The sequence below is a fragment of the Camelus ferus genome, chromosome 12, assembly GCF_009834535.1.
Source record: "Camelus ferus isolate YT-003-E chromosome 12, BCGSAC_Cfer_1.0, whole genome shotgun sequence".
Taxonomy (NCBI): Eukaryota; Metazoa; Chordata; class Mammalia; order Artiodactyla; family Camelidae; genus Camelus; species Camelus ferus.
In genome coordinates this window covers 44,722,078-44,734,865 of record NC_045707.1, presented here as the reverse complement: position 1 = coordinate 44,734,865, position 12,788 = coordinate 44,722,078, and the positions used below count along the sequence as shown (strand labels likewise).

The 12,788-nt window shown below is 36.1% G+C and overlaps 1 protein-coding gene across 1 annotated transcript in view; it reads left to right on the top strand.

Annotated features, from left to right (window-relative positions):
• CFAP54 (cilia and flagella associated protein 54) overlaps positions 1 to 12,788 on the top strand; it is a 243,457-nt gene that overhangs the window by 193,088 nt on the left and 37,581 nt on the right. Inside the window, 3 exon segments of the mRNA XM_032493588.1 lie at positions 5,222 to 5,395; positions 6,860 to 7,083; positions 11,868 to 12,038. Of these exon segments, the coding sequence (XP_032349479.1) occupies positions 5,222 to 5,395; positions 6,860 to 7,083; positions 11,868 to 12,038 (569 nt within the window).

The following is a 12,788-nucleotide window of genomic DNA, read 5'->3' as shown; positions in this document are numbered from 1 at the left end:
AGCTCAATTCTCCCTGGTTCAGAATGCCAGGAAGGCAGTCCTCTTAGAAGCACACATTATTGTTTTGCTACAAAAAGAATGCAATATTGATAATGAAGAGATTTCAGCTTACACCCTTATCCTGTCAAACCATTTAATTTCAACCTCACTACCCTAATCTGTAGACTGAAAGAATTAGATTTACTTATAGATAAGACAGAAATCTGAAAAGTTTAAGACCATGACTCACATTTCCAACATGGCTATTTCTTTTTCATACTGGTCCCTTATTACTTCTGAAAGATCTGTCTGGGATAAAAGCTTTATCCTAGACATTTTCTTATGCTTTGCCAGTTTTTAGGGCTGGGATAACAAGTAAGTTTCATCTAAAATGCTGTATTAATCAGTTACTGCCATAATTACACTGTATACTAAACGACCCTGAAACTCAGTGGCTTAGAACAGTAAGAATTCATTCTTTTGACTTGTCTCATGTGTTCTGCTTCAGGTTACATGTTGGGTTCAGGTGTACTCTGTGTACATTTGTTGTGAGGTCCAGACTGCAGAGGCAGTGGCTACCTGGGACGTGCTCTCCTTACGGTATACACCAGAGTGCAAGAGCCAAGCCAAACTACAGAAGCACACTCAAGGCCTCTCTTCACATTACATAGCATTGGTCATGGCAAGTCATGTGGCCAAGTCCAGTATCAGTGAGATAGGGAAATAAACTCTGCCTGTAGAGGAAAGGAGGGGGTGTGTACGTTTGTGGAATGATAATCCAGACTATCATGTATGACAAGTTCAGTCTGTGACTGGTAGGCACCTGAGAAGAATTCTGAGCCTCTGTGTGGAAAGACAGGAAAAGGTGCTGCAGTGATCAGTTAATAATGTCACCCCATGGGCACACTCAGTGGGGAGCATTATCCCCTAGTCAGGTGCCTACTTGATCCAGTTGGGTGGGTAGTCTCCATTTCAGCTTTGCTTCATACAAAAATGTATGCTTTCTTTTTCTACTTCATTGGTTTTTATAGCATCTTCCAATTTTCTTTTTCCATTTTGTACCATTAGCACTCCTTTACTGTTTTACCAGGATGGTGATTTGAAGTGACCAAATTTTAAACTACGGCTCATTTTGTATTTTGCCTTAAGAATAACAATTTTGCCCTCCAATATTCTCCCAGCAGACTGATCACTAATTCATATTATGATTTCCCTTACTTCAGTATTTGGGTTGGAAGGAAGTATTGAATCCCCAGCTGATTGCTGCAAATACCCAGATGGCAGTGAGGTTCATATTATAATGAATTGCTGAAGGGAAACAACAACAAATAAAAGTTGTTTGATTTTTTCCCCTTATATTAGCATAAATTAGCATCCAGGAGAAAAACCTCCTCAGTGATCTTACCTTCACTACTAGCATTGATCTGTACACAAGGTGGTAAATAATATTCATTGTTACTATGTATGTACCAAGCAGTGTCCCAGATATTTCTGTCCAGAGAGAGGGAAAAATCACAGAACACACAAGCAGTGTGGCTTGCCTTCCATAAGCTTCCAGTCTTTGTCATTCCAAACAGGCATACGCTTTGAAATTATATAAATGTGTCTTTTAAAGGGAAACATATTAATGGAGGCAAATTAATGAATTTTAAGCTAAAGCTGAACACAGGCAAGGTGGGCGTATGAGTTTATTAGGAACATTTTTTTTCTGGAAGGAGTACCTGTGGGGCAGATGTGTACCAGAAATGAGAGGGAGCTCCTTCTTTCTCAGCAGAACAATTGTCGATCAGAGAAGCGTGGTGACAGGATAGACTAGTCATGTGTGGAGGTTGGAATATAGATCATCTTGCCAGAACCAGAGAGCAATTGTATGACGTCTGTAGAACAGTAAGAGAACTGAGTGATGCAGCTGGTCCAGTTTATTGAGATTTCCCTTACATTGTTTTGTAGGAATAGAGGCTCCGAAATGATGGTACTGGAGATACGGGACCATATTTAGATTTAATGCAAAAAGCATTTGCTCGATGTCTACTTTGGGCCCAGCTGTATTCAAATATACTACCATCTTTTTGTGTTCGTTTTCTAGTGGCTAAAAAAAATCATCTAGGATAAAAATTATTAAATTCTATAATACATTTTCAATTAAAAGTAACATTTAGGATTAGTGGTCCCGGATGCAGCATCTCACAACTAAATACACTTGATATACAGAAAAATACAAATATGTGTCATGCTGAGAAAAGATGTTGATGAACCTACTGTCAGAACATAGAGATCTATGGGGCGGAACTGAGAATCACACTGACCCTTGCCCATGCTTTGCCTCTTGAAACAGAGAAAACTTTCTATTCTGAAAAAATACCATTTTTCTTCCCCTTACTGCCTTCCCCCTGGCTCAGAGACATTGGTCAATGCCCACTAAAAACTGGGATGTCATTCCTCTACTACTATCTTGTTTTTTCCTATTCCTCCGAGACACAATTTCCCATAGTGATGGGGAACCAGCGGGACATATTACATCCTCAGATCCCGAATAATTACACTGCTTATAGGTGAGAATGGAGATAAATCATTCATGCTAGCAACAGTGATGTGTGTGTGTGTGCACGCGCACAGGTATACATGTGTTGTATGAATTCAGAGAGTCAGCAGTTCAGACAGTTGGAGTGTAAAGAGAACCATCCTCAGTGAGGCAGAGTTGTCCTGGTCCAGTGCCTACAAAGGTCTAGAAATTCCACTCAAAACCCAGCACTTTGATCACGTAAATCTGAGAAGGGGGACAGTACCATGACCAAGGGCAGAGCATACAGTCTGCACTCTCTGTTGTCAGATGCTAGATATGAAGAGACTCTCTTTATTTGAGACAGAGTTAACAGCGGAAAATGAGAAACACAGATGGCACATACGGGAAAACATTGCCAAATGAACGCAATGAAATGCTTTGCTATCCTGAAGACTTGTACAGAATTTTACATATGTATATTTATGTACATTTACAAATGTCATATATATGTGATTCATATGTATAATTTTGTATGTATAAAATTTTGTACATAGGCTAGTATATCTATTGGGTCAATTCTCATGAAGAACATTTCTGGGTCAAAGTGTACATTTGTTTGTGATTTTGATGAACTTTGCTAAATGCCTTCAATAAGGGTTATGCCAGTTTGTATTCCTGCTAGTAATTAATAAAAGGTGTTTTCCCCCTACACCCTTGCTGACACAGGTATATTATAAACATTTTAAACCTTTGTCACTGTGGTAGGGAGGGGGCGATTTAATTTGCATATCTCTTACTAGGACTAAGCTTAAGCATCTTTTGTGTGAACTTTTCTGCCCATAATCTGCTCTTTTTTTTTTTTTTGAGTTGGTTTTTTTCTTTGCTTTTTCTTTAAATATTTGTAGAAGCTCTTTATTATAGAAATCAACCTTTTACCTGTGATATTATTTGCAAATATGTTTTTTTCAATTATCAGTTGTTATTTAATCTTTTTTATGGTGGTTCTGTGCCATGAAGCTTTTCATTTCTAAACAGTATAAATTTTCATCTTTGTTTTGTTAAATTCTGGACTTGTATCATAGTTAGAAAGGAATAGTCCCTATTCTGAGACTGTAAATAAGTTCTCCTATGGACTTTTTTACTAATTTATGGAAATCTATTTGGAAGATATAAAAAATCACAAAAGGTTACAAATCAAGATTTTTCCAGATGGCTACCCTATTTTTGTATTTTTTATTCATTTCCTATTGATATGTCTGTTCAGGTTTCAATACCACACTGTTTTAATTATTGCAGGCTTAAAATATACTTAATATCTATTAGAAAAAGTCCCCATTCATTACTCTTTCTTTCCAAACTGTTTTTCTTGTCTTCTGTGGCTTTTCTTTTTTAACTTTGGAAGCAGCTCGTCTAGTTAAAAAAAGTTCTCTTGTCATTTTATTTGAGTTACATTACATTTATACATTGTCTTAGAAATAGCATATTTTTATTCTATTGAGTCTTCCTAACCAAGAATATTGTATGTCCTATATTTTTTAGTTCATGTCTTCTTTGAAAAAAATTAGTCCCTTAGGAGTGTTGTAACATTTTTTTAAGGCAGATCTTGTATGCCTCTTGATAGGTTTATTTCTAGTTATTTTATCTTTTTATTGGTATTGCAGATTTTTTTCATTATATTTCTACTGGTTGTTGTTGTGTGTGGAGGCTATTGATGTCTCTACATGACTTTATTGTCTTTAGATATTTTTCTCCATTTGATCTTTCACGAACAAAGTCTTTGTCAGCAAATGTTTTCTATGAAGGACAAAGCAGTAAATGTTTTAGGTTTTGGTTGTATCTACTCAGTTCTGCTATGTTAAGATGAAAGGTACGATGGACAAAATGTAAATGAATGAGCATGGCTGTGTTCCATTAAGACTTTAGTTGTGGACATTGACATCTGAATTTCATATAAATTTCACATGTCACAAAATATTTTTTTATTTCTTCAGCTACTTCAAATGTAGAAACCATTCTTAGCTCATGGGTCACATATAAATATGCTTGGGCCTGATTTGGCCCACAGACTATAGTTTCTCCGTTATAGACCTAATTAATTCATTTTAAATGCCATCAAATTAATAGGCCTCTGTGTATTTTTTCAAGTTCCCTTTTAAAAAAAAAAAAACACAAACAATGCTGCCATGAGTATCTTGCATAAGACTCCTAGTACACATATATGAGTATCTGCATTTAAAATTTTATTGGACCCTGCCCAGGAAGTAGTAGTGTATGAGAATTTTGGTTTCCTCACATTTATTACCCACATTTATTGTTTTCAGATTTTAGTTTCTGTTAATTCCTGAGGAATGTGAATTGCTATTTTATTTTAAGTTGCAATTCTCTGATTTTTAATGATGCTAAAATTTTTGGCCGTTTGGGTTTCCTTTTCTGTGAGTTACCTGTTGAAATTGTTTGCCCATGTTTCTGTTGGACTATCTGACTTTTTCTTTTACTGGTTACATGGTAGAGAAAAATAATTTGTGTGTTCTAAATTTCTTTTCTCAGTCTATGGTTTGTCCTTTAACTTTTTGTTTGGTGTCTTTTGTGCTACAAAACTTCTTTAATCGAATGCAGTCCTACGTGTCAGTCTTTCCTGTATGACTTGTGCTTTTGTGCTTTTCTTTTTTTCATATATGGTTATTTTTCAAGGGAAGCATAATATTTGTATTCCAAACTTTTTTTTTCTTTTACTTTCAGATAACTACCAGGTTGTCTTCCAGATTGGCTGTACATTCTCTTACCAAAGTGATGAGATATATGAAAACACAGATGCTAGAAAAAAGACTCCAATTAAAGTGGATATCACGTGGATTCTTCTGCTGCGCTACTATATTCACCTGCAAAGAATTAATAATATGAGCAAACTGCTAGGTAGGCTTTTGATGTGTTAAGAGAGAACATATTCTGTTCCTTTCCAGTTATTGTTTAAGTCATATTTATTATTTAGAATTATAAAATAATTTTGACATCTTTCTGAGTGAACTCTCATCAGAAGATGGAGACTTCAGGGGTTCTTAACCTAAAATACACAGACCTTTGGACAGTGTTTAAAAACATCATTAGAAGGAGGCATCCAGAGTCTTTCCCTGAGACTGTCAAAGTGGTCTGTGGTTCAAAACAGTTACAGATCAGAGAGATCATAATGAGTGAGATGAAATTTTGGCTTTAAGGGGAGAGTGTTCCAGTAATCCAGTATGTAAAGAGAAAGATAGCATATTTAGCTCCATGAAGTTTTTGGTTTTGTTTAATTGTGCTTTTTTTTTTTTAATCATTGATGCTATCTAAAGAATATCCAAAAAAGCTGGTATAATCTGCTTCACATCAGTCCCTCTTGTGGTTTTATGATGATATGTTTATCAGTGCCCCTGAAACTGGCAATCCACTGCTGCTTATCAGTACAAATAGTTGGAAAAGACAGTTGGAACCATGCCAGGGCCCAGTGATGGAGAAGCCAGCAGGGCAAACAGGCAGAGTCACATAGTGGCTTAGCACAGTGATGGGGAGTTAGCAGCGGGGTAGACAAGCACTGGGAAAGCTGTCAGGTAAAAGGTGTGCCGTGGTGGGTCCAAGAGTTCAGTAGCAAAGGAAGTAGACAGGATTCAGCACAGCAGACCCTAGTGATACCCTCCCACCTATAAGCTCAGCTCACCTCTGGATTCACCTGTTGGTATTTCCCATTTCAGTCACCTACATTTTACCACTTTCTGCTCTGGGCTTTCTCTGAAGCTACTGAGGCTTGTCCAGCCCACAGGCAGGACAGCCTGAAAGTACCAGGGATTCCACACACTCAGGAGAAACCTTCAACTAATGAGGTGGGGAGCTGACAGATAAACATTACAGCTTCCCAGTCCCCTGATGAAACAGTTTTATGTGTTTTTTTTCAGAAGGTTCTCAGCAGGACTAAGCCCTCCTTGCCCATAGCTGTAGCCCATTCATAACTCACTCTCATTGGCTCTTATCTCTGACACACTTTCCCCATTCTCTCACTTGAGGTCAGATTTCAAATAAATTATCTGCACCTAAATTTTTGCTTTAAGATTCTATGCCAAATAAGACAGCTAGGTAGAATATTTTGCGTTGTTAAGCTTGGAACCAGAAGCAGTATCCTCACATACATCTGAGATTTTCTTTCCTTTCTGTGGCAAGAAGCAATTCTGTTTAGCTATATCAGCTCGAAAAATGGAAGAAGGTCATGAGCAGCCACTGACTGAGCTAGGGATACACAGGAATAATGGTTAGTGAGCAAGCATCAACAATATTGGGGCCATTTTGTTATCGAACATGATTCTAAATTAGGGTTTTGTTTTTCTTTTCTTTTTTTTTTTTTTCTTTAAGCGTCTCTGAAGCCAGGATCTGGAATGTCTTTGCCAGATGACACACTTCTCACTTCTCTTTTCAACTCTGGGTTGATTTTGCGCCAAAAAGAAATGCATTTTTTCCTTAAAAGATTTTTACATCTGTATTCTTTCTCTTGTATTGATGAATTTCCAAGAGAACTATTTCAAGTAGTGGAAGATGAACCTTTTTCGGAAAAAATCTTACATGACTCATCAGCCAAGGTAATGTTTTAAAACATTATATGTTTTTGTAAAACTTCTTAGAATCATCCTTATATTTCTGAAGGAAATACATTAACCTCAAATGCTGGCACAAAGATTTCTGGTTCCCTCAGTTGTTGGGAAGGCTCATTGCTGTTCTACCACACAGAGAAGCCAACCAAACTTTCTGTTTTCAAATGATCTGTTTTGATGCTCTTATAAATCCTCAAAATGTCTCAGAATTTTCTCTATTCCCTGCACATAACATCTCTCAGGGAGTTATTTTGCCAAAACGTTCTACAAATTTCAGTATAATCACCCTATGAGAAACTTAGACTGAGAGTTTCTAAACCTATGCCCAATTTCTATTCCTTTGTTTTAAATGTGTAGTAAAAACTATTCATTTTGTGTATTTTTGACAATCATCAGTGTGAATAAATAGTAAGGGTAAAATTTTTAAGTAAATTGAAAGTTTGAAGGTTTTTTCCTTTGGAAAGTACTATTAAATTGGATGGACTTTACCAAAATATGTAACATGGAAGCCTCTTTTAAGTTACCTTGGAAGAGACAAAAAAAGAGGAATTTTTTTTTTAAGCTACTAGGGTCTTGAGTAATAGTACTGTCTCAATAAACTTACCAAAATTGATGAATTGGAACATATATAAAAAGTAAATGGCTTTAGTAAAAATAGGTGTGTATTTCAAATTTTGTATATTCAGCAAATATATACTGAATACTAATAGTATGGTAGCTACTCTTGGTTGGTGGAGAAAGGGAATGGATGAAGTAGCATCTTTGTACATAGTTCTGATGTGATAGTAGAGAAGCAGTGGTAGAGTTAGCAGAAAATAAAATTGCAGCACTTTTGGAGATACTTTTTAAGAGAAAATGGCATGCATAATAGCAGAAAGAATATGAAAATTAAAATATGTTAGTTCTATTATCAGTAGTGTGTAGGACTGCCTGGGCAAAGTATCGTGAAAGGGAGTTATCCAAGAAAGAGATATTGAAGTAACCAAGCTTATGACCATAGGAATGGGAGGGAAGAGATGGATATGAAAGATACTGCTTACATAAAATTGAAAACCAAACAACTTAGTGACCCTTGGGAGATGCAAAGTGAAGAAGAAAGAATGATCAAAGTTTACCCCATCTTTTGGAACCTCTGTCTGTGAATCATTAGAGCATGGTAACACCATTAGCAGATACAATGGAGACAAGAGGGTGAGAATGTTTGTGGAGAAGGCTGGTATATTCCACTCTGAGATCAGGGGTTTGAGATCATAGTAGAAAAGACTTAAAAGGACATAGTGTTGTCTCCTTATTTGTGAATTAAGTAAAAATGCTGTATTTGTGAAATAAGTAAATCAAGTCATTTGCATAAAATTATTTCAAAACTAAAAAAAAAAATTGATTTATTTTGAATTATCATGACTTTGAACTTCACCATATAGCACTTTAATTTTTACAATTATAGATTTATCCATACCAGACATGTCCATGTTTCTATTGTCAATTCTCCCAGAGAAGTGACCCTAAAATGTGGCTTGTTCCAAATTGGGAACCTTTGCTCATATTATCCTATTAGAATATAGTAAACTTATGTTTTGGGTAAATAATAATAAACCTTTTTAAAACCACTCTTTGGAACAACAGAGTAGGGTGACTGTTAATAAATTGTGATTTTAAAAAGCATTGGAAAGATACACTAAGGAATACTTAAGAACTCAGTTAAATAAGTAATTCTTGATTGGGGTTATGGAGTTGCCCCCAGGGCAGTGTATTGGAATCTCCACGGGAGGATTTTTCAGATTACTTCCTAGATTCTGGGGTATTGGGATGCTCAGTATGCAGCACCCCCATTTCCTGCCCCAGATTCTCAATCATTGAGAAATAAAAGAGTAAGACATACTGGGATTAAAAAATATCCAACTTTACAAGTCATAAAGTTGATATTATAGGATATGGTTTATATTTACTGGTAAATGGTCTTCCTAGTAGTGATTAGCAAATTTGACAGTTCTACCAATCCAGGCTTGTGGGTTTTTTGGGATGAGGGGTCAGGCCTCCTCAAAATCTGTAGAGACAGAGGCCCCTTTAAAATCTGTTGCAGGAAGGAGCAGAGAATGTTCCCTCCCTGCAAACAGTATGCTCCCAAGAAGAAAGAACAGAATTATGCAAATCCAAAATTCTTTTTCTCAAATTCTCTAATCAAGTAACTGTCTCTCAGGGAGAGGAGTAAGAGAGGGAGTCCAGGAATGTGATATTAACGTTTGCCCATCCACAGAGCAGGAAACAGTGAGAATGGGATGTAGTCGTTCTCTACCCAACCCCAGAGTGCTGTTCACCGCTGCTGGGAACATCCTTGAGGATGACTGCCACATGTCCCAGACCCCTCAGGTGTTCTGGAGTAGGGGGCAGAGACTGGGAAGGTTGAGGGCTATAGTTTCTATGGCTGCATTCTTACGAATATTTTATGAGTTTGGAAATTAATATGTATGATTTCTTAAATACTGTTCTGAAAGGAGCCTTGCTTGAATATTTCAGTATCAAGGGCAGTCTGTCATTACCCAGTTCCTAAGGATGATGCTCCAGACGTACAACCTTGAATGCAGTGTAAATACCTGTGATACTTCTAATGGCAGAAGTGTTATCAAAGACTTATTTCACCCTGTTTGCTCTTTTTTAATATATAATTAGTGTAACACTCACCCAGGATAATCAGCTCCGGAGATCGCTGTCGCTCGCCTGACAGGTGCAAGCCACCTAATCATGTGTTCGTTTCACTGGGATAGACAGCTAACGAGCATAAAGCCTTTCGGATTTTTTTTTTTCAAATAAACTCCAAGCTTGGCTGATTTTTATAATAAAATTTTTGAGCCTTTAATCACTCAGGAGGCTATTTCAATCAAACTCTTTCCATAATTTGGTACTTAAACCTGCTTTTCCCCACAAAGAAGTAGCTGCCTTTCCAGAACTCTCAGTGCTGCACGTCATGCTCATCAGCTTTGTGAGCCCGCGTGTCATCGTCTATTGAAGCTTTGTGATGGAAAAACAAAGGTGCCAAACAAATTACATTAAAAATTAAAAAAAAAAAAGGACATGATTAAATTCACATTTAGACTGCGGGCCTGTGACAGGCTGCGCAAGGTCAGGTATCTGATTAGTGCAAAGTGATTTGTTGTTTATAGGACTGTGAACAGGAGTGCTCCTGGTAGGTCTGTTATTTCATTCCTTTCAAAGAATAAATCAAACATGCCCTATGTACTCAGTGTAGAGCCCATCAATTAGCTTATGTAATTAATCCCATTAGCAATTAGATATTATGGTTTTAAAAAGAGAACGGAAAATTAAATACCTATTTTAATATTGACTTCTGTTACAATTGATCATTGTTAGGCCATCATGCTAATAAACACTGTACATATTGAAATAGAAGGTACTTGCTTTTAATTTTTCTCCACTTAGCTAGTAATTAAACATGAATTCTTTGCTAAAGTAGTTGTCAGAACCTCTGAAAGGCACTCAGATATGAAAAAAATGTGAGAAAAAAGTTTTGAATGAATTAGTTACCTGATTTTTTTGGTTAACTGCCTGACATAGAATTAATCTTAATTAAGCACTTTTAAATGACTATTTAACCCTAATAATCTTGTTTATTGTGCAATTTTGGTCATGTCTTTAGTGTCATAGCACTAATAAATAAGGATCCTGGCTTATAATAACCTTTTATGATAGTCTCTAGGCAATTTTTTAAAGTTTTTACCTTTAATATTACCTTTCAGTCAAGACTCCATTTTTTTTCTTTAGCAGTAGACAACTTGAAAGGTCACTGTCTTCATTTCTCTTTTCATTTTATTTTGAAGACTTTGCTTTTATAGTCTTATATTGTGTGTTGAATAGTCTCAGAAATGGGAGGTGCAGATCCTTATAGAAACACCAAGCATTTCTTTCTAGCCACTGACATGTTCCCCTTGGTTGCCAAGCCTTGAGATACCTTAGATGTCAAGAGTTTAGTTGAAGAACTGCTTCCCAGCTACCATACTGTAATTTTGGGAATAAGAAGAAGTTAACTTTCAAAGTAGTTTGCACTCCATTGAAGATGGTCCTTTTTAGACTTGAGATATTATTATCACTATTATTATTTCTCTGGCTAGGCTCTTATTTTATTGACAGCAATCATTCTTTACTTTCTTAGCTACCTTAAAAAACTAAATAAATATTTCATGAAATCACTAATTGCAGTTTATGCATTTATGTTTCTTAAAAACTCATTCAGGGATCAGGTTCCATCAAATGAGCTGGGCCCAGATTCACCAAGACTGAATTTAGAAATCAGCCGCATTCATTTAAAGAGGGAATGAGAACAATGAATTTTAATCTCTTAGAGCAAAACCTGTGCCTTATTTTGCACATGGCACTGCAAAACATGCTATTGGGAAAAAGATAATAAATTATGACCACACCCTCAGAAGAAAGGTAGAAGATGTCCTTAGATTGGCTGGTGACCTTGAGACTGAAATAATTGCATGGACATTTTCCCTTCTAGATCTGTATTCCTGGGTAGTCACCTAAGTGGACATTTGTCAAGTCCACTCGGTTTTGAAGCGTATTTTTTTCTGTAGGAGACTCTTTCTCTGCGGTAATCAGGGGCCAGTTTTAACATCTACATTCATAAAGCAAGCTGAGATGATTCCCAGAGTTTTCCAGTGTAGCCAATATTGAGTGAATATTGAATGAATGTTTGAATATTGAATAAATAAATTCATCACCGACAATTAAACTGCTGTTTGTTTGTTCCCCAGTTAGATCATGATAGTTCTCTGCACTCTGATTTATCATTAAAACTGTCTGCCAGCCCATCTCATGGAGACTTAGTGTCATCAAATATGGCAACACAGGCTTCAAACAAAGAGCTTTGCTTTCAGTGGTACATTCCTCCCCTAGAAAGACCTCCGAAGGAAACAGAACCTATGGTATGTAATGTAATTACAAAGCTAAATCTTATAGTTAGATATAAAGTTTAATGAGGCCATTATAACTTGAAGAGTAGAGAATATCCTCCTCTCATATAGACAGAAATATACAGCAAAGAATCTCTATTGTCTAGTAGAATGAATGTGAAAATAACTAAGAAATCCTGGAAAAGTATATATGAAGTTCTTCCAGTTATCTTTTGTTATTTATTCCTAGATTATGTTGCTCTGTGGTAATAAAAAATGCTCTGTATGATTGATACTTGTTGAAACTTGTATTTTTCTCCATGGAAAGTGTTTATTGTGTAAATGTTCCATTGTTCTTAAAAAGAAAGTGCTCTCTTTAGTTGTTAAAGCAATGTTCATGTATATCTAATAGGTCAGTTTGTGTAGTCTTGTTCAAATATTTTATATTCTTGATGATTTTTCCTTTTTTTTTTTTTTGCCTTTTAATTTTTTTTAAAAAAATCATTTACAGTTGACCCTTGAACAACGTGGGAGTTGGGGTGCTGACCTGCATGGTTGAATATCTGTGTGTAACTTTACAGTTGGCTCTCTGTATCCACATCTGTGGATTTAGCCAACCATGGATTGTATAGTACTGTAGTATGTATTTATTGAAAAGAAATTTCCATAAAGTGGAACTTGTGCAGTTCAAACCCTTGTTGTTCAAGGGTCAACTGTACTAGATTAACATTTAAATCTCTCACTGTGATTGTTGTTGCTTTGTTTTTTTTCTTGTAGTTCTGT